General features: G+C 35.4%; 2 protein-coding genes and 1 pseudogene across 3 annotated transcripts; 2 read left to right on the plus strand and 1 right to left on the minus strand.

Moving 5' to 3' along the window:
- The first annotated feature begins 971 nt into the window (after window positions 1-971).
- Window positions 972-22824, plus strand: LOC132313051 (aquaporin PIP2-2-like). 2 transcript variants are annotated; one of them, XM_059811665.1, is made up of 4 exons: window positions 972-1391; window positions 1661-1956; window positions 2057-2197; window positions 22622-22824. In XM_059811665.1, exons 1-4 carry the CDS (start codon window positions 1094-1096, stop codon window positions 22733-22735), a joined length of 849 nt encoding a protein of 282 aa, XP_059667648.1. In that variant the 5' UTR covers window positions 972-1093; the 3' UTR covers window positions 22736-22824. The 2 variants fall into 2 exon arrangements, with proteins under 2 accessions (XP_059667648.1, XP_059667647.1); XM_059811664.1 differs by lacking the exon at window positions 22622-22824 and adding an exon at window positions 2328-2720 and having other exon boundaries at window positions 983-1391.
- Window positions 5044-8645, minus strand: LOC132313050 (large ribosomal subunit protein mL102 (rPPR5)-like; annotated as a pseudogene).
- Window positions 14515-22613, plus strand: LOC132313791 (probable aquaporin PIP2-5). Its single transcript, XM_059812737.1, has 3 exons — window positions 14515-14684; window positions 21501-21766; window positions 21972-22613. Exons 1-3 carry the CDS (start codon window positions 14515-14517, stop codon window positions 22310-22312), a joined length of 777 nt encoding a protein of 258 aa, XP_059668720.1. The 3' UTR covers window positions 22313-22613.

A 22824-nucleotide genomic window follows, 5' to 3' on the forward strand; every position in this document is an offset into this window, starting at 1 on the left:
TGGGCGCTTACCCATTTACCCAAAAGCTCGAACTGTTAGGTAAGGCTGCATACCCACCCATTTATACCCAATCTCTTTCCCATCCGATTCCGATGTGGGACAAAATGACCCTTGTTACAGATGTAATAGAAGGGTTTTTATCATATATATATATATATATATATATATATATATATATATATATATATATGAAAATTGGTAAACATCAGCAAATGATTTTCATGATTTTATCACTAATGAGACATGGCATAATTAGTTTTCCTTTTCGAAGACGAGAGACAAACTCTCACTCAGATTTCCTTTTTGGAGTAATTTACTTTTTCCCGAATCGTTCAAGGATTTTCTTTAGGATTTTCTTTTGGAAGTTGCCGATGGCAACACAATTTTATTCTAGATTTTTGTTTGAAACCAGTGTGTGTGTGTATATATATATTTATTTATTTATATATTGAAGTGATGTATAATTAACAATAAAGAGAAGTATATTTAAATAATTTTTTATGCATTCCTTTAAAATTATAACTTTTAAATTTAAGATTGTGTTTGTATTTCTTTTGCATAGTTATGACTTGAAATTATAGATGATTATTTAAAATAAAATAAAAATTATATATATGATCGTATCTTGATTTTATCCACTTTAATTCTTAACCGCAATTCTAAATATAGATCTAAATTATTCATTACTCTAGGTTTAGGAAGAGCAAGTATACCGTAGAGGTCATTGAAAGTGAAAGAAATAAAAGTGGAGTATGTTTTACTTCACACACACATACGTGCGTATACATGTTCAGTGGATAGATCTACTTACGTTATTTCTCCAGCTTTGAGATAAATGGATGAGTACAAAAAGGTGGGGTCATTGAAAGTGAAAGAAATAAAAGATAGTGGAAATAAGGAATGGGGCGGCAAAAAACAAAGTTCAATTAATACTCTTAGGACACTACTCCACCATTACCACCACATTACCATATATACAAATATATATATGGGCTATATATAGCTCCTCAACTCTTCTTCCCATCACAAAACCAATCTTACAAAACCAATCTCTCTTTTTAGCATCTTTGTAGCTCACTCACACAAGAAGCCAATGGCCAAGGACATTGAGGTCGGCGAGTTCGCCGCCAAGGACTACCAAGACCCACCTCCCGCACCCTTCATTGACCCGGACGAGCTCACCAAGTGGTCATTCTACAGAGCCATCATCGCCGAGTTCATTGCCACCCTCTTGTTCCTCTACATCACTGTCCTCACTGTCATTGGCTACAAGAGCCAGACTGATCCAACCAAGAACGCCGACGGATGTGGTGGCGTCGGCATTCTCGGCATCGCTTGGGCATTTGGCGGCATGATCTTCGTCCTCGTCTACTGCACCGCCGGTATTTCTGGTGAGTCAATTTGCTATTGGGATTTCAACATTTCTTATAAGCTAATTGCAATTATACTACTAGTTTGCTCAATTTCTCATATTTATGGAATTTTTCAAGAAACATGGAAATCCCGAAAATCATGAATTTGCTCATTTTCTCATTTATATGAAAAAAAATTCTTTGGTGGTTTCATTTTCTTTAGCATAGATGTGGTATATTATTGGTTCATGAAATTTTTGAGAGTTTAATTATCATGTTATTGATCATGGTTTTGCTGAAATGTGCAGGAGGGCACATCAATCCGGCAGTTACCTTTGGGTTGTTTCTGGCTCGGAAGGTGTCTCTGGTCCGAGCTGTGATGTACATGGTGGCTCAGTGTCTAGGGGCCATATGTGGTTGTGCGTTGGTGAAGGCATTCCAGAAACCTTACTACGTCAAGTATGGTGGAGGTGCCAACGGGCTCTCTGATGGGTACAGCACAGGCACAGGGTTGGCAGCTGAAATCATAGGCACTTTCGTTCTCGTTTACACCGTCTTCTCGGCCACCGATCCCAAAAGAAGCGCCCGGGATTCCCATGTTCCTGTAAGTACCATGTGTTTGTATATATGTCATTGTGATTTCAGCATTTGCAAGTTTTAAGAAAATAAAATAGTGATGGACTCGGTTCTTATTTGAATTAAAGGTTCTGGCACCACTTCCAATTGGATTCGCCGTGTTCATGGTTCATTTGGCCACAATCCCAATCACTGGCACCGGTATTAACCCAGCTCGAAGCTTTGGAGCAGCTGTAATCTATGGCGAGGACAAAGCATGGGATGATCAAGTATGTCCCTCCCTCCTCTGCTTATTCTCGTTGTTTTACTTTTTTTATCTTAAATTTCTGTGTTTTTTTTCTTATGATACAAGGCCAAAACTGATCAATTTATATTTGCTCTCTGATGTTATGGTTTCAGTGGATCTTCTGGGTTGGACCATTCATCGGTGCTGCCATTGCCGCGTTCTACCACCAGTTCATTTTGAGAGCAGCGGCACTTAAAGCTCTGGGATCCTTCAGGAGCAATGCATAATATGCATTGGCTGCAGGACAGTTCGAGCAATGCAAATCTCTATGGTCAGAGAGGACTTGAGAAAGTTGTAAATAAGTATTAGCAAGGAAAGGGTGCCAATTTTCTTAGCATTCTGGTCTCGGCTCTCGTTTTTAGTGTGCCAAAATGTTGTCATATGCTCTGTTTTTATTTCCCTTTTTTTTTTTTTTTTTTTTTTTTTTGTTTTTTTTGGTGTTTCTCTTCCTATGTTGTTATGGCTCATGTTTAAGCATTTATATAATAAATTAAGCTTTTATTTTACCATGTCTCAGTCATTTACTTTAGTTATATGGACGTAATCTCTTATTCTGATTCCAGTATTGGTTCCACCTATGTGGGTTTCAGACCATTGCACCAAGAAATGGCTCTTACTTTCATGTTGTGATAAAGCTTTCTGATATTCATGCATTTTAAAGACCGACACACTCCGCGATATCAGAAGAAAACAATTCAAGGGCTGAGTAGATACATTTCGATTCGGGATGAGTTTCATCCCTGGTAGAAAATAAATGATTCCTCCCCTTTATTTCAACCCAACTACAACTCAACTCCCCCTTTGCGTCTCTTTCCCTCATTTGTTTCCTCATCTCTGCCACTTCCTTCCATCTCTTAGCTGATGCATAAATGTCAATAATCATCAGGCATGCACTTGAATTGTGAGGCTCTAGCTCTAAAATCCAACCGGCAGCATATAGACCCAATTCCAACTCACCCCAAACCCTACATCCAGTCAGCAATGTCCTCCAAAAGATAAGTGTGATCTCATTGGGCATTTGCATTATACTGTCATATGCTCTTTAAACAACCCAGAACGTGGAAATAGGTCAACCATGCTGGCATAGTGCTCAGGTCCAGGGGAATCCCATAATCCATCTTCATACTGTTAAAATATTGCTTCCCTTCTTCGACTAAATCACAATGGCTGCGACCATGTAGAAGTCCCAAGAAACTGATACGATCAGGCAAAAACTGAGCTTTTTGCATCTGATGAAAAGTTATTACAGCCTCTACACAATAAACATGCTGCCTAAAACCCATAATCATAGAATTCCAAGTAACATGGTCACGTTTGGGCAAGTCCACAAAAACGCACCATGCATTATCAAAACTGCCTGGTTTTACGAACATAGAAATGGCCGAATTCCCTATATGAAGGTTGCTATCAAATCCTCTTCTAAGGAGTTGAGCATAGACTTGCTCACTAACCGAAAGCATTGCTAGATCAGCAGAAGCAGCTAAAGCACTAGTAAATGAATGTGAAGTTGGGTGCATCCCTACTACCAACATTTCTTTGCAAACACTAAATGTTTCAGCAGGAAATCCATTTTGCTGAAAACCCGATATGATTGAAGGCCATGAAACAGAATTACGCTCAGGCATCTGCCTAAACAAACCCCACGCATCTTTAATTCGCGAGTTTTGAGACAGCGCTGTAACAATAGCCGTCCAACTAACATCTTTATCCACCATGACAACAAAGAGCTTCAATGCAATGTGTGTCTTTCTTTCTTTGGCACAAGTCATGATCATGGAATTCCAAGAAACAAAACTCTTCTCGGGTATTTCATCGAACAGTTCCCTTGCATCCCCAACCCTGTTGTTTTCAATATAGCATTTGATCATCACATTCCAAGAAAGAGGATCTCTGTGACCCATTTGTTCAAAAATCTTTTTTGCATGATCAACTTCTCCTCTTAGCGAGTAATCTGACATTATTTTTGTCAGTGTCACCACGTCTTCCTTCTTTGTGCAGTTACTATGCAATGCATATGCACTATGCCTGTGTTGGGGACGCACTAAAGAAACTTCGTTTCTGTTATGGAGGAATTTGGTGATTATTTGCATATATTTCATTTGGGGTTTGCCCTTATATAATGCTTCAACCATCTTCTTGGTATTGAAAAGCTCATTTGTAATGAACACGAACTAAATATCACACTTGAACTGGATATATATATATATATATATATATATAAATTTTGGTGGGGGCTACCATAAACCCTATCAAATTTTGAGATCCTTCACTAGTCAAGGTAGTACACCTTTGACGAGTATATATATCTTTCAAATTTTAAGCAGTGACACTGAAATTATTAAACATTTTAAGTACACAGTATCTATTAATCTGATGAAAACAAACCTTGAATTTTATTCAAGAAACTCTGATCACTATATTTGTGAAGCTATATAGGGCACTTTCCAGCATAAAATTGAAGATTAAGTGCTTTACAAATGAAGTAGGAAAAGTTCATTTGGTTTTACCAAATTCATGAGTTTGGAGCTCGGCAATAAAATCACATCACAACATAATTTGGTGCAAACCTTCAAACCACATTTTTTCTGTTTATGCAATGATAATTGTTGTTTAATTATTGCGCCATGTAAAATAACGGATTTCTATTGTCAGTAATTTAAGTTTACATATTGGATTATATGGGTGTTATTACACTTATATTAGGTGTCAAAATTGGGTGTTTTTTACTCCTAAATTAGGTGTGTAAATTTGACAGTGTACGGACATTTGCGCATGATTTGTTGATGTTAGTATGAGGTTGGACATTCCCGATTAAAATATAACTCTGTAAATGAATTCCTCTATAGGAAAAAATATTAAGTCCACAATTACAAACAAGTAACTTTCAGAGTAGTGGGTGACCAAAAAAAAAAAACTTTCAGAATAGTGTTTTCAACAATGAGTGAAACTAGGGCTGCCCAAAAAAAAAAAAAAGGGCACTTGAAACATCTTCCATGGGATGCTACAAAAAATAAATTAAAGTGAAGCTCACAACCATGAACTCCCTGATCTTACTCATCAGAAGGATTGCTTCCCATTTAGTAGACTTTCTTCTCTTCTCAGTCGAAAGTAGACTAAATAACAAACATGATGCTTGCATAAATGAGTTAAACCCCTGGATTAAAATGGAAAAATTAAACAGATTACATTCAATTCCTTAACTTATTTTGCTCAAAACGAAACCTCTCGTTGCCTTTCTCAAAGTCCAACTGAACATAAATTCTCACCTTAGACATGCAAGAACAAAGAAAAGCAAATATTGATATCATCATGCCATAGATGCTTGTTTCTTCCCTTTCTTACTGCCAATGGTTGTCTTCCCTCCCACCATCATCCTTGAAAGAATATCAGCTTGTTTCGTATTTCCCTCCGCATTGAGGCTCCTGATCAGACCCTCACAGCTACTCCTATCACTGACTCCTCCTTTCTCCATTATCTTACTCAATATTGAATATGAATTGAGGGTTTTTCCGGCTAACAAAAGAGCATCCAACACCTTATCGTAGCTTGAGGAGTCAATGTTACAGTCTCTCTCCAAACAAAAATCTAAAAGCTTCAGAGCAGCAATGGTTTTTCCTTTCTCACACAGAATGGATAAAAGACTATCAAAATCAGGTGCCCATCCACCATGCATCAGCAGTTCAAGTCTTCCAAGAGCTTCCTCAACATGACCCCTCATGAGCAGAGCTTCCCAGATCTTAGCAACCAAGTCCATGTTCTCCATCACCCCCTTCTCCACCATAGTCTTCATCACCCTGCTTGCTGTTTGAACTCTCTCATCTTCAAACAAACTCTCCATTAACGACCTGTATAGTAATGAATCTGGAAGATGTCCTTGTTCAATCATACTGTCGAAAGCTGTTTTAGCATCTGCTGGTTCACCTTTCTTCAAGTAGCTCTCAATGAGCAACTTGTAAGCACTTCCTTCCGAAGGAACATGTCTCTTGACCATGATCTTCAAAATTTCAAAAGCAGAATCAGGAGTCCCTTCTGTTGAGTGCCCACGGATAAGATTATTGAAAGCAATTGGATCCGGCACACCCTTTTTCATTAATTGTCGGAAAAGGGTTTCACCCTTTTCTGTCTCGCCATTGTTGCAGAGATACATAATTACCGGGTTATATGAACTAAACTCCAAAGTACTCTTGGGATCCAAGATGATTTCCTTCTCAATAAGCTTATCCAACAATTTAACTGCCCTGTCATACACCCCAGCCTTGCAAAAATTCTCAATTACAACGCCATAGTGTCCGGCATCTGTTGGAATGCTTAATCTAGTCATTGATTTGAGCACATCTGCAGCTGCAACTAAATCACCTGCCTTGCACTGGCCAGAGATCAATCTCATGAAGATTGAATTATCCTTAGGAGCAATGTATCTCCCTACCATCTCCTTGAAAATGTTATGAGCCTCACTCATTCTCTCAGCGTCACAGAGCCCAGGTAACAGAGTAGAGTATGTAAAAGCATTCGGTTCAATACTAAAACTTTTGGGAAAATTACATATAAATGGAGTCAAAGTTCCATATTTACTTAGAGGCTGAGTCAAAGTTCCATATTTCTCTAAAATGGATTGCTGAGGTGGCACATGGTTTTTTACTGTTTAGAAATTGTGGTGCCTAAAATACCCTTCCGCGAAGGTACTACTTTTTCTTCGAATGCACTACTTTTTTGAACTGAAGGTACTATTTTTTGGCGTCCAGGTACCATATTTTTTAAACACCCGCGAAAGTACTACTTTTTCTCTGAAGGTACTACTTTTTTGAACTGAAGATACTACTTTTTTGTTAGGGAAGGGCATTTTAGGCACCACAATTTTCTAAACAGTAAAAAACTATGTGCCACCTCAGCAATCCATTTTAGAGAAATATGGAACTTTGACTCGGTCTCTAAGTAAATATGGAACTTTGACTCCATTTATATGTAATTTTCCCAAAACTTTTCATCTCTTCAAACAATTTCAACCCATCATCAAGTCGCCCGACCGAAACATACCCCTTAATCATGATGGTATAACTTATCACATTGGGCTCTATGTTTCTTCCCTTCATCTCCACAAAAAATTTCTCGGCCTCCTCCATCTTCTTGACCCGGTAATACTCACTTATCATAATGTTATATGTCACTACATCAGGCGAAATCTCTCTAGTTTTCATATCTTCAAAGAATCGATTCGCAGTCTCGACCTTCAAAGAAAGGAAGAAACCCCAAATCATAGCATTATATGTCTGACGAGTAGGCATTATATTTTCACTCAACATCTTATTGAAGTACCTATTTGCCATCATATACCGCCCCCTGCGCATAATCACCCTAAATAAAGTATCATACGATTTTGTAGTCCTCTCCACACCCAACTCCTCTATTATCTGAAACAACTTTACACTCTCTTGAACAATTCCCGCCTTACCATAACTATCAATCAACAGGATAAAAAAAATCTTCATTCCATTCCACACCCTTCTTCGGCATATCTAGTAGTATACACCGGGCATGATTGAGCTTCGAAGCTCGACCTAAAATTTCAATTATTTTCAAGTGGGTTGCTAAATTATGCTGGAACAACCCAGCTCGCTCAACCCACCGGAAGAACTGGAGCGCGTTCTCCGCATTCCGGGCTTTATGCAATACACTATAAACAAGCTCGTGATCAAATTTAGGTACTAATTTTCGAATTGAGTTCTGTAAACGAGTTGTCCAAGCCCTCTTTGCCATCATTCTACATATAATATTCTGTAAAGTTTCTTGGTTTCGATGCTTACCTCCTGGGATTCTTCGACTCGCCCTCTCTTCGACCTTCGGGCTTTCCGGCACATCTGGAAATGGCGAAATGGTGGCATCTGAATTTGGGTTCGGGGTTGAGTTAGTGGAGGTGAGTGAAGTGTCAATTGGGGGTTCTGGAGAAGATGAGGAGCAGAAGAAATAGAGGGATTTACGGGAAAATGGATTTGAAAACCTAGACAGTTCAGAGTAAACTCTAGGTTTGAAATGGGATGGCTTTGATGCAGGAATGTAGGCCATTTTTGGGTATTTTTCCTTTGTTGCAGCGTTCAGTTTAGACTTCAGAGAGAGGAGGGATTCGATCTGAGTGTGTTTACGGAGGCGTAGCAGCGGAGCGCTAGGTTTTGTGTTTTCAGGGGTTCAGCGTTTGTACTCTCCTCCAATATTTCATTTAATGCTTGCCTTAGCCACGTAAGAAGATACCTCCAACTTATGATAAAGTGGCCAATAAAATATTAACAAATATTAAAGTTTAAAAATAAAAAAAAATGACGATCACGGAGAATAAAAACTGATCCACATTCCTCTCTCTTTCCATCTCATCATCAGTATTTCCTGGGGCAAAAAGAAATTGAAATTGAAGGAGATGAAGGGAAATTGTGAAACTATAATATCAAAATATGATAGATATCAAAAGGATTCCAATTTAAATAGGTTTTATATTAGTTTTGATCAGATTTGGTGCATAATGGGTCTTTCTCCATTGATGGAGATGTTGGGAATCAACATCGTCTCTCTCCATTGAGAGCATCATATTCCGAGAACGAACCCAGAAATTGCAGGCGAGTACTTGGTCTTGAGTTTGGCAACTAACAATGATTGTTGAGATTGATTGAAATATATGGGTTTATTGTAAAAGAAGATGATGATAGAAGGAAATGAATTACAGACATATATGGATTTTATTTTATTTTTTCCTGATCATATGGTGGATTTGGTAAAAGGATATGGGTTTTAAAACTCTAGGTGGCCATGGGCGGACAGTGGAAGTGACAGCCATGGACAGACACTAAGGTCCTTTGAAGACAAAGGAGGGATATGTATATATATATATATATGTGTGTGTATTTGTATATATATAATTGCGGGAGAGAGAAAGAGGGGAGGATTAGTTTCTATTCCCTAAATTCATAATTTTTATTTTATTTTAAAACTTTAACACTTTTGATGTTTTATTGGGCCAAGAAGGAGGTTCCCCCTTACGCGACCTAAGGCAAGTATTGTTCTTATTGACAAATTGTCTTTTAATTTCATCTTCTATAATATTTGGTTGAAATTGTTAGTAACTTAACCCAATTTATTGCTAATATTCATTCAAATGAAATGTTTACAGGCAAAGAAGTTATGATTCAATATCATCCCAAATATATTTATATATTTAATTGACTACAATTATTGTGCGAGATCCTAGAATTAAACAAATAAAAATTTTATAAATGGTATTAGTGCCTTAAAAAAAATGTACAGTCATGCGTGAGATTGAGCTTGGTTAACTTGGAATGCTAATCCCAATAAGGATAATTGTCCCAAATAGTCTACTTTTTTTCTATTTAGGCTCGAAATCTTTAAAAAACTAGCCAACTCGTATCACTTCTCAATCAAATTGTTAAAAGGCCGAGTTTATTATAAAGGTGTTTCAAAAATAAATTTACTTTAACCAAAAAAAAAAAAAAATGACAACCGACCACTAAATTAAAAATCAAAACATGCTGGGCACAATTTTTTTTAGCATAATTTCCACGTGTGTGACACGTGTCTGGCCACCAACCAAGAGTTCTAAATTTGTCTTCTTATTTTTTCCAATTAATACGATTAAGTAATAACTTGGATGATGATTGGTGATTATAACAGCATTTGATTTAGCACTAATTATTGGGGAGGTCATGGACTGAAGGAGGCTGTGGATTGGGTATACGTGTTACAAAAGTAGTTGTTGGGAGAATCAAAGGAGGTGATGTGGACTCATGGTCATGGACGGTGGTGGTGAATGAATGATGTGGTCGGTCACTGTGATGTTTCACAATACTCTTGAGGATTGGACCTCTGCTGTCCATGCCCATCATTGGAATTGTGGGTCCAATCATAATTCAAATTTAGGTAGTATGGAAAAAATTTGCTACCATTAGACGAGTAACTTCTACATTCTCGAAATTTATGGTTCCCAAACGTCTGACTCGTCCATCATTTGTATTTTTATCAACGTTCAAAATTATATAATTTTGAGTGTGTCAAAACTTAAATGGTCCTAATTATATAATCTCAAATCACATAATAATTATTTATATTTATGCTTTTTAAGTGGAATATAAGATGTACGCGGTGCCCCGTGCACTATGAAGGGATCTCATAATGTTTATGTCTGCACGTGTATAACGCGGATAGCTATAATGTATCCAATGTGTCGAGCATACTGAATACCTATTCCTTAAGTGAAGGAGTGTAATATAAATGTTACATTTTGAGGAGGTATGGTTTCAATTATATACATATATTTATATATCATGATTTTCATGTTATAACAAATTATATTAGTAAAATATAAGAATAATGATGTTGATTTTTCATGGTGATTAAAACTATTAAGATGATAAAAGCATAATTAAGTGTTGTGAGATATATATGTATCACTCGCAAGTGCACGAATCTTTGCAGATAGAGTTTACTTGTAAGGGTGTCGTACCCAAGAGACTTATGTAAATTAAGTTTGTCAACAGATTTCTTAAATTCCAAATAACTTAAAAGTAGGATAATCGAATTGTGATGATTAATTCTAAATTAACTAAGTAAAAAAATAAAATAAACTAAAGAGTAATGATTAAATAGGATGTAGAAAATAGAGATAGAGAACTAGGGGAATAACTTCACCATTAACGTCGTACCACCAGTTAATTGTATCAATTTATTGAAGATATATCATATAACATGCACAGGAAATTAATCATAGCTACAAGCACATATTAATTCAGTTATAAAATAATATAATTTGAAGCTAAGCATGAACTATCTTCGATTGACATAAACCATCTACCTAACTACTTTACTCTAGAATGTAGCATGGTCTATCTTTTCTAGGCACAATCCATCAAATCTCTTGTAACGACCCTAAACTGAATACCGAAAATAATAAATTTTAAAAAAAAAATTCGGCATGACCTCCGCTAAAAATGCTCTTACAACAACCTGTTTAAATGAAAAAAAAAAAAAACAACGGCCTTTCAAGACCTATCCAACCTACCCCAACACACAATACAAAAGAAATATAATGTATTCTTCAATACCACAACATCAACAACCTTCCCAAATTAGCCCATCATCGTCATCCCCTTCAACTTAAGCATTTACATGGTCTCAGTTTATAACAAAAATAATCAAGTATCTTAATTATGTTACAGGGCCATGATTTACAAAAATAAATATTCTTTTACATAGTTTGAGACAATACAAAAAAAATGGATTAAGATACAAAAGATAACAAAATACAACTCCTAATCTTCTTCAAGCTTGCGGGGGATTGTCATCCGTCACTTTTTTTCTGAGCCTTGAAAAATGTTAAATAATAGGGGTGAGCAAAATTGCTCAGTAGGTAATGCCTAAGGCCAGGGCCGACCCTGGCCCAAGGCGACCAAGGCGGTCGCCTAGGGCCTCAGATTTTAAGGGGCTTCAAAATTTTGAGGCCCATGCATGATAGGCCACCAAAAAAAAAAAAAAATTAACCAAATGCAACAAATCTTTTAAAGGGCCTCAAAATTTATAGGCCCATAAATAATGGGCCACAAAAATAAATAAATAAATAAAAATTTTGTAATCCAACAAATCATTTAAGGGCCTCAAAAAAAAAAAAAAAAAAAAAAAAAAAAAAAAAAAAAGACATAAAGAAAAGAAAAATGCCAGTAAAGCAGTTGAACCGCCATTATCATCTCATTCTCAAGAATTTCAACAGGCTCTCAACTCTCAAGTACCCTTTCTCTCTCTCTCTCCCTGCAAGACTGAAGACTACAAGTCTACAACTGCAAGTTTTTTTTCCTCAAAAATCAAAAGTTTAAAACAGAAAATTAAAAATATCACTGTCATCACATCGTCGCCTCTCTTGCCGGCTTGCCATTTGCCTTCTTTTTCCACAAGTCTCTCTCTCTCTTTCTCTCACCCATCCCATTACTTTTTCTAAATTCTAACACATACAGTGATACACACACATATATATTATATATATACACATACTGACACACACTAAATATTTCTTATTAATTATTTGAATCTTTAATTGCAGGAAAATTCGCTTCCTCCATTCAATCTCTCTCTATTCAATCTCTTTTTGTGGATAATCTGCCTCCCTGCCATTCTTAGGTATGTGCTTTCCAATAGTCATATTTAACAATATAAATAAAAATTTCGTACTTTAATTATGTGAATGAGTCCACGACATAAGTTATCTCTCCAAACTAAACATATAAAAATTAAAGGATTTATGCTTTTATTAGGACAAGTGCAGAACTTGTTTACTTCTTATTACAGCATAAATTAATGACATTATAAACAATGAAAAATGATTTTCAAGTCAAGTCAAAAGAAAAGAAAAATCAGAAGATGAATTGCATTATTTATACAATGTTAGCTATAAATTGTTATCACAATTATAACTTTTATTATTATTATTATTTTTAAATTTATGACAATGTCTCAATAAATTTAATTTAATAAAACTATAAACTAATTTAAGTTATAGAATAATAAAAACTGATTTATAATAATTTGGTCTAATGCTCCAATAAATTCTTTAATAAAATATAAGTATATTCAAAATCTTCTTCTGGAGTGAGATTGTAAATTGTAACTATAGAGAAGATGAAAAAACAACAACAATAATAATAATAATAATAAGAATAAATTTATAATGACAGAGGAGAAAAAATATGCTAGGAATTAAAAAATAAAAAATAAATAAATAAAAATTAATAAGAGTCTTAGACAGATTTCTCCCGTACCATCATCATATTTTGATCATTTGATACTTCTAAAAGTAATATTAGGCGCCCGTTGATAGTGAAATTTGTTATTTTGATTTAATTTGTTATATTCTTCTATGTGAACTGTGAACTCAATAAATTTGTTGTAAATTTGTAATACAAGAGTTCCAAACTTTCAATCCAGCAATCCTTCACTTGAAGACATATTATTTAGACATCTCACGATGTATTTTTGTTTTTCTGTAAATCATATCATTTAGACAACTCATGAGCAATCCTTCACTTGAAGACATATCATTGAGCCATTGAGGTAATCTATATTTTCTTTCAGCAAAGCATTTTTTTGTTTTTCTTTTTTTTTTTAAAGTTTAGTTTTATGTTGATTATGTTTCCTATTATTTAGATTTCTAAGATTTCAAGATTTTTTTTACAATTATGTCTACAAGAAAATTTGAATCTGGGTATGAAAAAAAAGAAAAAAAAAAAAAAAAAAAAATGAAGACGAAGAGTTGATTCAATCTCAAAAAGGTGCTATTTATAAGTTTCTTAGGAACAATGCACAAACTGAGAGTTTAATTGATGACTAGGTGAATGAAGAACATAGAAATGAAGAAAATCTCAATGAACATGGATATTTAATGAATGAAGATAGGAATGAGAATCAAAATGAAGAAAATGTAAATGAACTTGAAGATTTGATAAATGAAGAATATTTGAATGAGAATGATAATCTTCTTTTGAACATTAATGATCCAGGAAATTGGAAAGATATTAATAAAAAAATGAGAGATTTATTAGTTGAAAGAGGTCCTCTAAGAGATGCTAAACTTAAAATTTTTCCTAAAAATTCAAAAAATAGACATTTCTCTTCTACATATTACATTCGACACTTGTCAAACGGTGAAAAACATAATAGGAGATGATTAATCTATTCGAGTTCTTTAGACAGAGTCTATTGCTTTTGTTGTAAGTTGCTTAAATGTAACGAACAAAAAACTCAGTTGGCAAATGAAGGAGTCAATGACTGGAAAAATCTTAGTGACAAACTTAAAAGTTACGAGACTAGTCGTGAACACATTGTTAACATGGGGCATTGGATTGAATTAGAAATCAGATTACAAAAAAATGCAACAATCGATAAAAGTGTGGAAGAAAAAATCAACAAAGATAGAAAACATTGGAGGCAAGTATTATTGAGAATAATTTCCGTTGTAAAAACTCTTGCTAGAAATAGTTTAGCATTCCGTGGGGACAATGAGAAGCTTTATGAAGAAAATAATGGAAACTTTTTAAGCATAATGAAATGATTGCTGAATTTGATCCATTAATGAAAGAGCACATTCGTCGAATTCAAAATAAATAAATTCATTACCATTATCTCAGTCACAAAATTCAAAATGAATTTATTCTTCGGATATCGAATGAAATCAAATGTGTAATCATTAAAAGGGTTAAAGAAGCAAAATATTTTTCAGTTATTCTCGATTGTACTCCAAATGCAAGTCATGAAGAGCAAATGTCACTTATATTAAGATGTGTTAATGTTTCAGCAAGTCCGATATATGTGGAAGAGTTCTTTTTAGGATTTCTAAAAGTGGGTGATACATCAGGGCAAGGGATTTTTGATGAACTTGTAGATGCTTTGAAAGCTCTTAAACTTGATATTGGTGACGTAAGAGGACAATGGTATGATAATGGTTCTAATATGAAAGGGAAACACAAAAGTGTACGAAAAAGATTACTAGATATAAATCCTAAAGCATTCTATACGCCGTGTGGTTGTCATAGTCTTAATCTTGCACTTTGTGATATGGAAAACTCTTGTTCTAAAGCATCATCTTTTTTTAGAGTTGTGCAACGCATATATTCATTGTTTTCATCTTCCACAAAGCGATGGAAAGTTCTCACAGACAATGTTAAAGGTTTTACACTTAAGCCACCATCATAAACACGTTGGGAAGGTCAACTAGAAAGTGTTAAAGCAACAAGATTTCAAGCTCCAAATATAAGAAATGCGTTAATTCACTTAGCAAATACTAGTGAAGATTCCAAGACAAAGAGTGATGCTGAGTGCTTAGCTACATATGAAATTAAGAATTTTGAGTTCTTACTTGGTATGGTTATTTAGTTTTGTAATGTTTCCAATTTTCTGCATTTTTCGTTTTTCCGGTAATTCATTGGTGCAAGGGTATTTCTATCTTTTCGCGTTTTGTGGTTGGGTCCAATTGTATTTTGTGCACTTTAATTTATGTGGGTTAAGTGGTATTTGTAGGTGGTGCATTTATATGTATGTGTGTGGTGTGGAATTAAAGTGAAAGAGAAAGGGAAAAGTCAAAGGTTGGTGGTGGAACCCACCACTATTTCTTATGTGGTCTCATTCTCTCTCTCCCGTAATCCCCTCCCTCTCTCATTCTTCTTCTTCTTTTCTTTTTCCTTTTGATTTGCAAGCTTCAAATCTTGATTGCAACTTCAATATTTGGAGTTTTTGGAAGCTGTTTGCGGCAAAACGAAGCTAACGACGAGACCTTTGTATTCATACCAACAATTTTAGCTTTGAGCCTCCCTTTGGATTTCGAATTTGGAGACCCATTTTAAGGGTTTTGCTGAAATCAAGGTAGGGGTTCTTAATCCATGATGTTCTTATGCTTTAATCAGTTAACTCTTCATAAATGGCTAATTAGCATGCTTAATTTGGGTAGTTCTTAGACAATTGTTTAGTTGTTATGTATTTTATTAATTGTGGGATTATGTGAATTAATTGATCTATGTGATGAACATGCTCATGCGTTGAATTATGCATGTTTAAAATGTTAGATTATTGAGGTATGCGAGCATGTGATAGATTCCTTTGAAATTCTTGTGAACTATATTTAATGGACAAATTTGAATTAATTGTGAAATGATGAACATTGTTAAGACATTAATGCATTTATGCATTTACATTGGGCAAGAAATGGGAAGAATTGATTATGAAAATGAAAATGGGGAATTTTGGGAAAGAAGTTTGATGAAAATGTTTTATGAAAACCCGATCGCCGCGGGGGTACCAAAGGGCCGGAGGGTTAATATAGCCTAGAGATAACTAGGGAGATTGCCCTAGCGTGGTTGAGCCAGCTGGGCCCAACATGATGCCACGGGGGTACCAAGGGTCAGGGACACTAGCCAATCCTTCTCTCGTGTCGCTGCGGGGTCATCAAAGGGCGGGTTATATTAACCGTTTAAAAGTGATGGTTTTGGAATGATAATGGGGAGTGACATTGGCATGCATTGCATTTCATTGCATTGAATTGGTTATATTGAATTTGTTATTATGTTGTGTATTCCCGACATGATATGACCATATTTCCTATTGCTCTATTCTTTGTATGGATTCATAGGGACACAAGAGGCGTGTCTTAAGTGCTACCTACTGAGCGATTCACTCACCACATTATATCTAACATTTTTCAGGACATGGCAAGGAGTTGGCGGATGATAATCCACCATAGGCTCGAGGGCACTTGGAGAACATTTTGGATGTATTTTTGTAGAGTTTGAACTTGTTTTAAGTAGTACGTGTAACAAGATATAGTAAGTTCATTTGGTCTGTAATGATGTAACTAGAAGTTTAAACTCATTTTTTATCTATATTATCCATGATATAAAGTCTATGTTTTAAACTTATGCAGTTGATTGTAAATGATGTTTAATGTGACCACGGGTTAGTTCTTTCATTTGTGATCGTAGAGTAACACTTGATTGATGACCTATCTTGAGTTCAAACCCTTGCTAAGTCTCCATTGCTGCTTCTCTTCCATTTTTACAAAGTTGTATGCTAAATTCAGGACCAGGCTCAAAAGAGTCATTTCGGTCGACCAAAATAGCTTATCGGTCGACCGAACCATTTGAACCCTTTCAGTATCTCCTGTTTCAGTCGACCGAAATAGGGTTCAGTCGACCAAACCATCTTCTCACACTCTCAGCTTCTCTCATTTCGGTCAACCGATGAAGAGCTTCGGTTGACAGGTTCAAGAGGGTCTGCTTCGGCCGACTGAAGCTTTACTTCGGTCGACCGAAATGCTTCTGCTTTGGGTTTCTTGATCTTCCTTCTTTGTAATCCACTCTTGACTCTTGGATTTTGTCTTAATCTTTTGGGAGAGCTTAGTTTTGATCCTAAATGTGTTGTTTTGACTATAGAAACGTTAGGTTTGACATAAATGACCTCAGGTTCAAGTCAGGACCCGGTTAACGGTTCGGACCCCCGGGTTCGGGTCGTTACAGGTTTGATATATTGAATGTTATTAACAAAGTAAGCAAAATCATTCAAACAGAGGACATGCAAATTGATGTTGCTATAGATCTCTTAAAAGGACTCATTTCTTTTTTTGAAACTTATAGAGAAAATGGGTTTAAATCTGCTATGATTGAGGCTAAAGAGATCGCAACTGAAATGGAAGTTGAACCGTTATTTCATGAAAGACGTGCCATTCGTAGAAAGAAACAATTTGACGAGAGTGCTAATGAAGAGATGACACAATCGACCGAAAAATCGTTTAAAGTTAATTACTTTATATACATAGTTGATCAAACTCTTTCTTCACAAAAGAGTAGATTTGAACAATTTCAACAATATGATGACTCTTTTGGATTTTTGTTTAATTTGGAGAGGTTGAAGTCTCTAAATAATGATAGTTTAAAGTGTTTATGTCATAACCTTGAAAATATTCTAAAACATGACATGGTTTTTGATATTGATGGGACTAAATTATCTTTAGAGCTACAAGTCTTAAGAGAAGCTTTACCGAAAGAAACAAAAAAGGCAATTGAAGTATTGGATTTTATAAAAAGGTTAGGTTATTGTTTTCCAAATGCTTGCATTCCATATAGAGTATTATTGACTATCCCAGTTACAGTTGCATCTGCTGAAAGAAGCTTTTCATAGTTGAAGTTAATCAAATCTTACATGCGGTCGACGATGACACAAGAGAGATTGAATGAATTAGCTATCTTGTCTATTGAAAAAGATGTATTGGAGAAAGTTGATTTGAGCACTTTAATTGATGATTTTGCAACTCAAAATGCAAGACGGTTACATTTACTTTAATGTAAATTTTGCACTTTTATAATTTTTTTTTTTTTTTTTGCGCTTGTGAAACTTATGTATAGAGGGCCTCACATTTAAAGTTCGCTTAGGGTTTCTCAAATTTTTTTCAATCTCAGGGCCGGCCCTGCCTAAGGCACACCTCTTGAGACCCTGTGAATCTACACAATGAATAAGAATAAGGAAATTGAGATCATACCATGCCGGGAGTAAAAGTATAACTACAATACCACATCATTAATCCAACACCACAAATAAATATGCCATGCACTGAAATGTCGTGCCATGCAATGTCACTTCCCATTTTCCCAAAACCATTTCCATTATCATTTCTAAACCGTTAGTGAAGCCATCCCATGGCAACTCCATGGTGGCATGAGAGGAGGATTAGCTACTGTCCCTGACCCATGGCAACTCCATGGCGTCATTTGGGGCCCAAGTAACTCAACCACAGTAGGGCGGTCTCCCTAGTCCCTCTAGGCCTGACTAATGCTGCGGTCCCTAGGCAACTCCTAGGCGGTCGGGTTTTTTCACAAAATCCTTTTCAAAATTCTTTCCCAAAATCCATTTCATTTCTTTCAAATCAATTTTCCCATTCTTTCCCAATGAATGCATATATGTCTTATGCATTTCAATGACGTACCAATAAAGAAATTTTTATTTCTTACAAGTCAAACATTTACAATATACATGTCTCATCGGAATATTCTAAGAATTTACATCATACTTCAAAATCATAAAATTCAGCATATAGGTATGAAATTTAACATCAATGTAACATGGTCCTTTATCACATAACAACTAACATATATATATACACATCTCATATACAACATATAACAAATATGAAAATAACACAAATTAGAACACAAATTATGAAAAATAATTCACTAAAATCTAAGAGATTGTGGATTAAACACTCCCACCTCAATTTAAGTCAAAACCCCCAATTTCCACCTCAATTTAAGTCAAAACCCCCAATTTCCACCTTAAACCCTCAAAATGGGTCAAGATTTTTCAGACTCCCTAGGTTGCTCAAAACTGAAATTGCTGGTACACACGTGCAGAGCTCGCCATGCTTTCCGTTTTGCCGCAAACGGCACTTAATATGACCAAGAGTTTGAAGATTAATCAAACCTTTAAGGTTGCAAAAGAAAAAAGAAAAACAGTACACACAGAGAGAGAAGACGCGGCAGAGAGAAGAGATTTTTTTTTTTTTTTGATGGTCTGTTAACCCTTAAGCCAAAACATAACTTATAAAAGGGTGGGTCCCACCAAAATTATTTATAATATTATTATGTATATATGCAGACAAATTGAAACATTACATCTCTAACGGATAAAAATCATTGTGTAATCATCTCATTCACAACTACAAGAAGTAAATGAGTTGTGTTCAATCAAAAGATTAAAATATCTAAGACAAGATAGAAAAATATTTGTAATTGAATTAAAACTTTAAAACCGATTCTTGTTGAAAAGTCAATTAAAAATTTTATAGATTATACAATCATGCATGATAAAAATTGTTCTCCAATAATTAAATACAACCAAACCAATGTGTTAAGTTAGGGCTATATCACAACCCTAGCAAATCGTTTAGCTAAGCATGACTGGAGTGAAATTTTTCATGGTTGAGGAAGACATTTTCATCGTCATGGATTGATCCCTTCTTGCTTCTGAATATTTCTCTTCTGATCTCAGCTTCAAGTTCCTCCTAAAATGATGCTTCAATGCTGTAGAGGACTCTCTTTAAATAATAAAAGATCAGTACTAAAGTTCCATTTTTCATATAGAAGACATACATAGAATTCTATCAAATAAGGACTTCAAAATTCCTACAGACTTTTAGCCTAATTTTGACAAGGTAAATAGCTGTTTTATGGAATCATCGTGAATACAAAATTATAGCTCTTCGAATTTCCTTTCAACCAACGCGGAATTTAGCCGTTTTGACACTCGAGGAGAGAGATACCGCCAAATTACCAAAACGGGTTCAAGTTACCAACTTTGGCGAAAGTTTCCTTTTTGGAGAGTGACTTTTCATTTTCTTCTTCTTTCCATTCTTATCAACTTGTGGCATCTTTTGGACTATTTTCTAAATATAATTAGATTTGGATCTTCAACATTCCTTGGTCCTACGGAATGCCATCTTTTAAAGCTCAGAATCACTTGTCTTGACTGATTTTATAATTAAAGTCCTAAAATAAATAAAAATAATAAAACAATATAAAATCACAAATAAACTATTAATAAAACATATAAATAAAAAGACTAAAATGTATAACATTCAGCGTCAAACATTAAGATGACAGAAAGCTTTCAAGATATATAAGAAATACTTTATTTTAGCTCAATGGTCCAAACATACAAACGGAAATGCCCATGTTAGGATAAACAAAAGGAGCATAATCGAGACGCTCCTGCATAGGAGGGAATTGCCTCCTTGGAATTTTGTTTTTTACTAATATACTTTACTAAATTGTTCCTTTTCAGTTATATACCCTACAATATTAGTATTGCTTCTCTGAAATTACTAAAAAAATATCATTATTACCCCCTCTCACTTAATGGTCTAGGTCTGCCCATAATGTTTTTAGTATTAACTACTAATATTTTTTAATTAAGACTACCAATACAACTATTGTAGTAGCGATGTTGATTTTCTTTTTCTTCTTATTTTTGTTATTTTTTTTTATTTTTTCCCTCTCAGCATCCTAAAAACAGAGTTCTGTTTTTTTCTTTTTCTTTTTCTCCAAAATTCAAGCAAACAGCCCTATATTTTTGTTTTCCCCATATTCGAACATTCAATCTTCTCAGGAGAAGATATATCATTTACATTAGAGCCCATTGATAAACTTCTAAATTTCTAGTAGACAAAAGTGGGTGAAGTATGTACCTTTTTTTAAAATATATATATATATATATATATATATATATATATATATATATATATTTTAATTGTTCACGTGCAATTAAACATGCACTTATAGTATTATCTTAGTAGGACTCAGAACAATGAACCACCTTCTAAAAAAGAGATATATAGCATCTGAATTAGACAGAGAGAAATACAATTTGAATTTATCTTTATTGGTAGGGTGGAGTGTGTTTTACTTCCCGCCATGTACGTAGATATATATGTTGAATGGATAGTTCTACTTACATTATGTCTCCAGCTTTGAGATAAATGGATGAGTAGTAAAAGGTTGGGTCATTGAAAGTGAAAGAAATAAAAGAAAGGAAAAAAGGAATGGGCGGCAAAAAACAAAGTTCAATTAATACTCTTTCCACACTAGTAGACCACTACCACCACATTACCTTACCATAAATATATACATACATACGGGCTATATATAGCTCCTCACTTTCAACTCTTCTTCCCATCACAAAACCAATCTCTCTTTTTAGCATCTGTGTAGCTCACTCACACAAGAAGCCAATGGCCAAGGACATTGCATTGACCCGGACGAGCTCACCAAGTGGTCATTCTACAGAGCCATCAGCCCCGAGTTCATTGCCACCCTCTTGTTCCTCTACATCACTGTCCTCACTGTCATTGGCTACAAGAGCCAGACTGATCCAACCAAGAACGCCGACGGATGTGGTGGCGTCGGCATTCTCGGCATCGCTTGGGCATTTGGCGGCATGATCTTCATCCTTGTCTACTGCACCGCCGGTATTTCTGGTGAGTCAATTTGCTATTGGGATTTCAACATTTTTTATAAGCTAATTGCAATTATACTAGTTTGCTCAATTTCTCATTCATATGAAAAAAATTTCTTATCAGTTTCTTTATTGATAAGGCCATAGATGTGGAATATTATTGGTTCATGAAATTTTTGAGAGTTTAATTATCATGTTATTGATCATGGTTTTGCTGAAATGTGCAGGAGGGCACATCAATCCGGCAGTTACCTTTGGGTTGTTTCTGTCTCGGGAGGTGTCTCTGGTCCGAGCTGTGATGTACATGGTGGCTCAGTGTCTAGGGGCCATATGTGGTTGTGCGTTGGTGAAGGCATTCCAGAAACCCTACTATGTCAAGTATGGTGGAGGTGCCAACGAGCTCTCTGATGGGTACAGCACAGGCACAGGGTTGGCAGCTGAGATCATAGGCACTTTCGTTCTCGTTTACACTGTCTTCTCGGCCACTGATCCCAAAAGAAGCGCCCGGGATTCCCATGTTCCTGTGTACCATGTGTTCGTATATATGTCATTGTTATTTCAACACTAGTAATTTTCAAGAAAACAAAATAGTCATCGACTGGGTTCTTATTTGAATTAAAGGTTCTGGCCACAATCCCAATCACTGGCACCGGTATTAACCCAGCTCGAAGCTTTGGAGCTGGTGTAATATATGGCAAGGACAAAGCACGGGATGATCAAGTATGTCCCTCCCTCCTCTGCTTATTCTCATTGTTTTACTTTTTATTTTTTATTTTTTTATTATTATTTTTTTTTATCTTAAATTTCTGTGTGTTTTTCTTATGATCAAGGCCAAAACTGATCAATTTATATTTGCTCTCTGATGTTATGGTTTCAGTGGATCTTCTGGGTTGGACCATTCATCGGTGCTGCCATCGCTGCGTTCTACCACCAGTTCACTTTGAGAGCAACAGCACTTAAAGCTCTGGGATCCTTCAGGAGCAATGCATAATATGCATTGGCTGCAGGACAGTTCGAGCAATGCAAATCTCTATGGTCAGAGAGGACTTGAGAAAGTTGTAAATAAGTATTAATTAGCAA

The sequence above is a fragment of the Cornus florida genome, unplaced genomic scaffold (assembly GCF_030987335.1).
Source record: "Cornus florida cultivar Cherokee Brave unplaced genomic scaffold, ASM3098733v1 CherokeeBrave_3.0.0_Hap2_Chr06, whole genome shotgun sequence".
Classification (NCBI taxonomy): Eukaryota; Viridiplantae; Streptophyta; class Magnoliopsida; order Cornales; family Cornaceae; genus Cornus; species Cornus florida.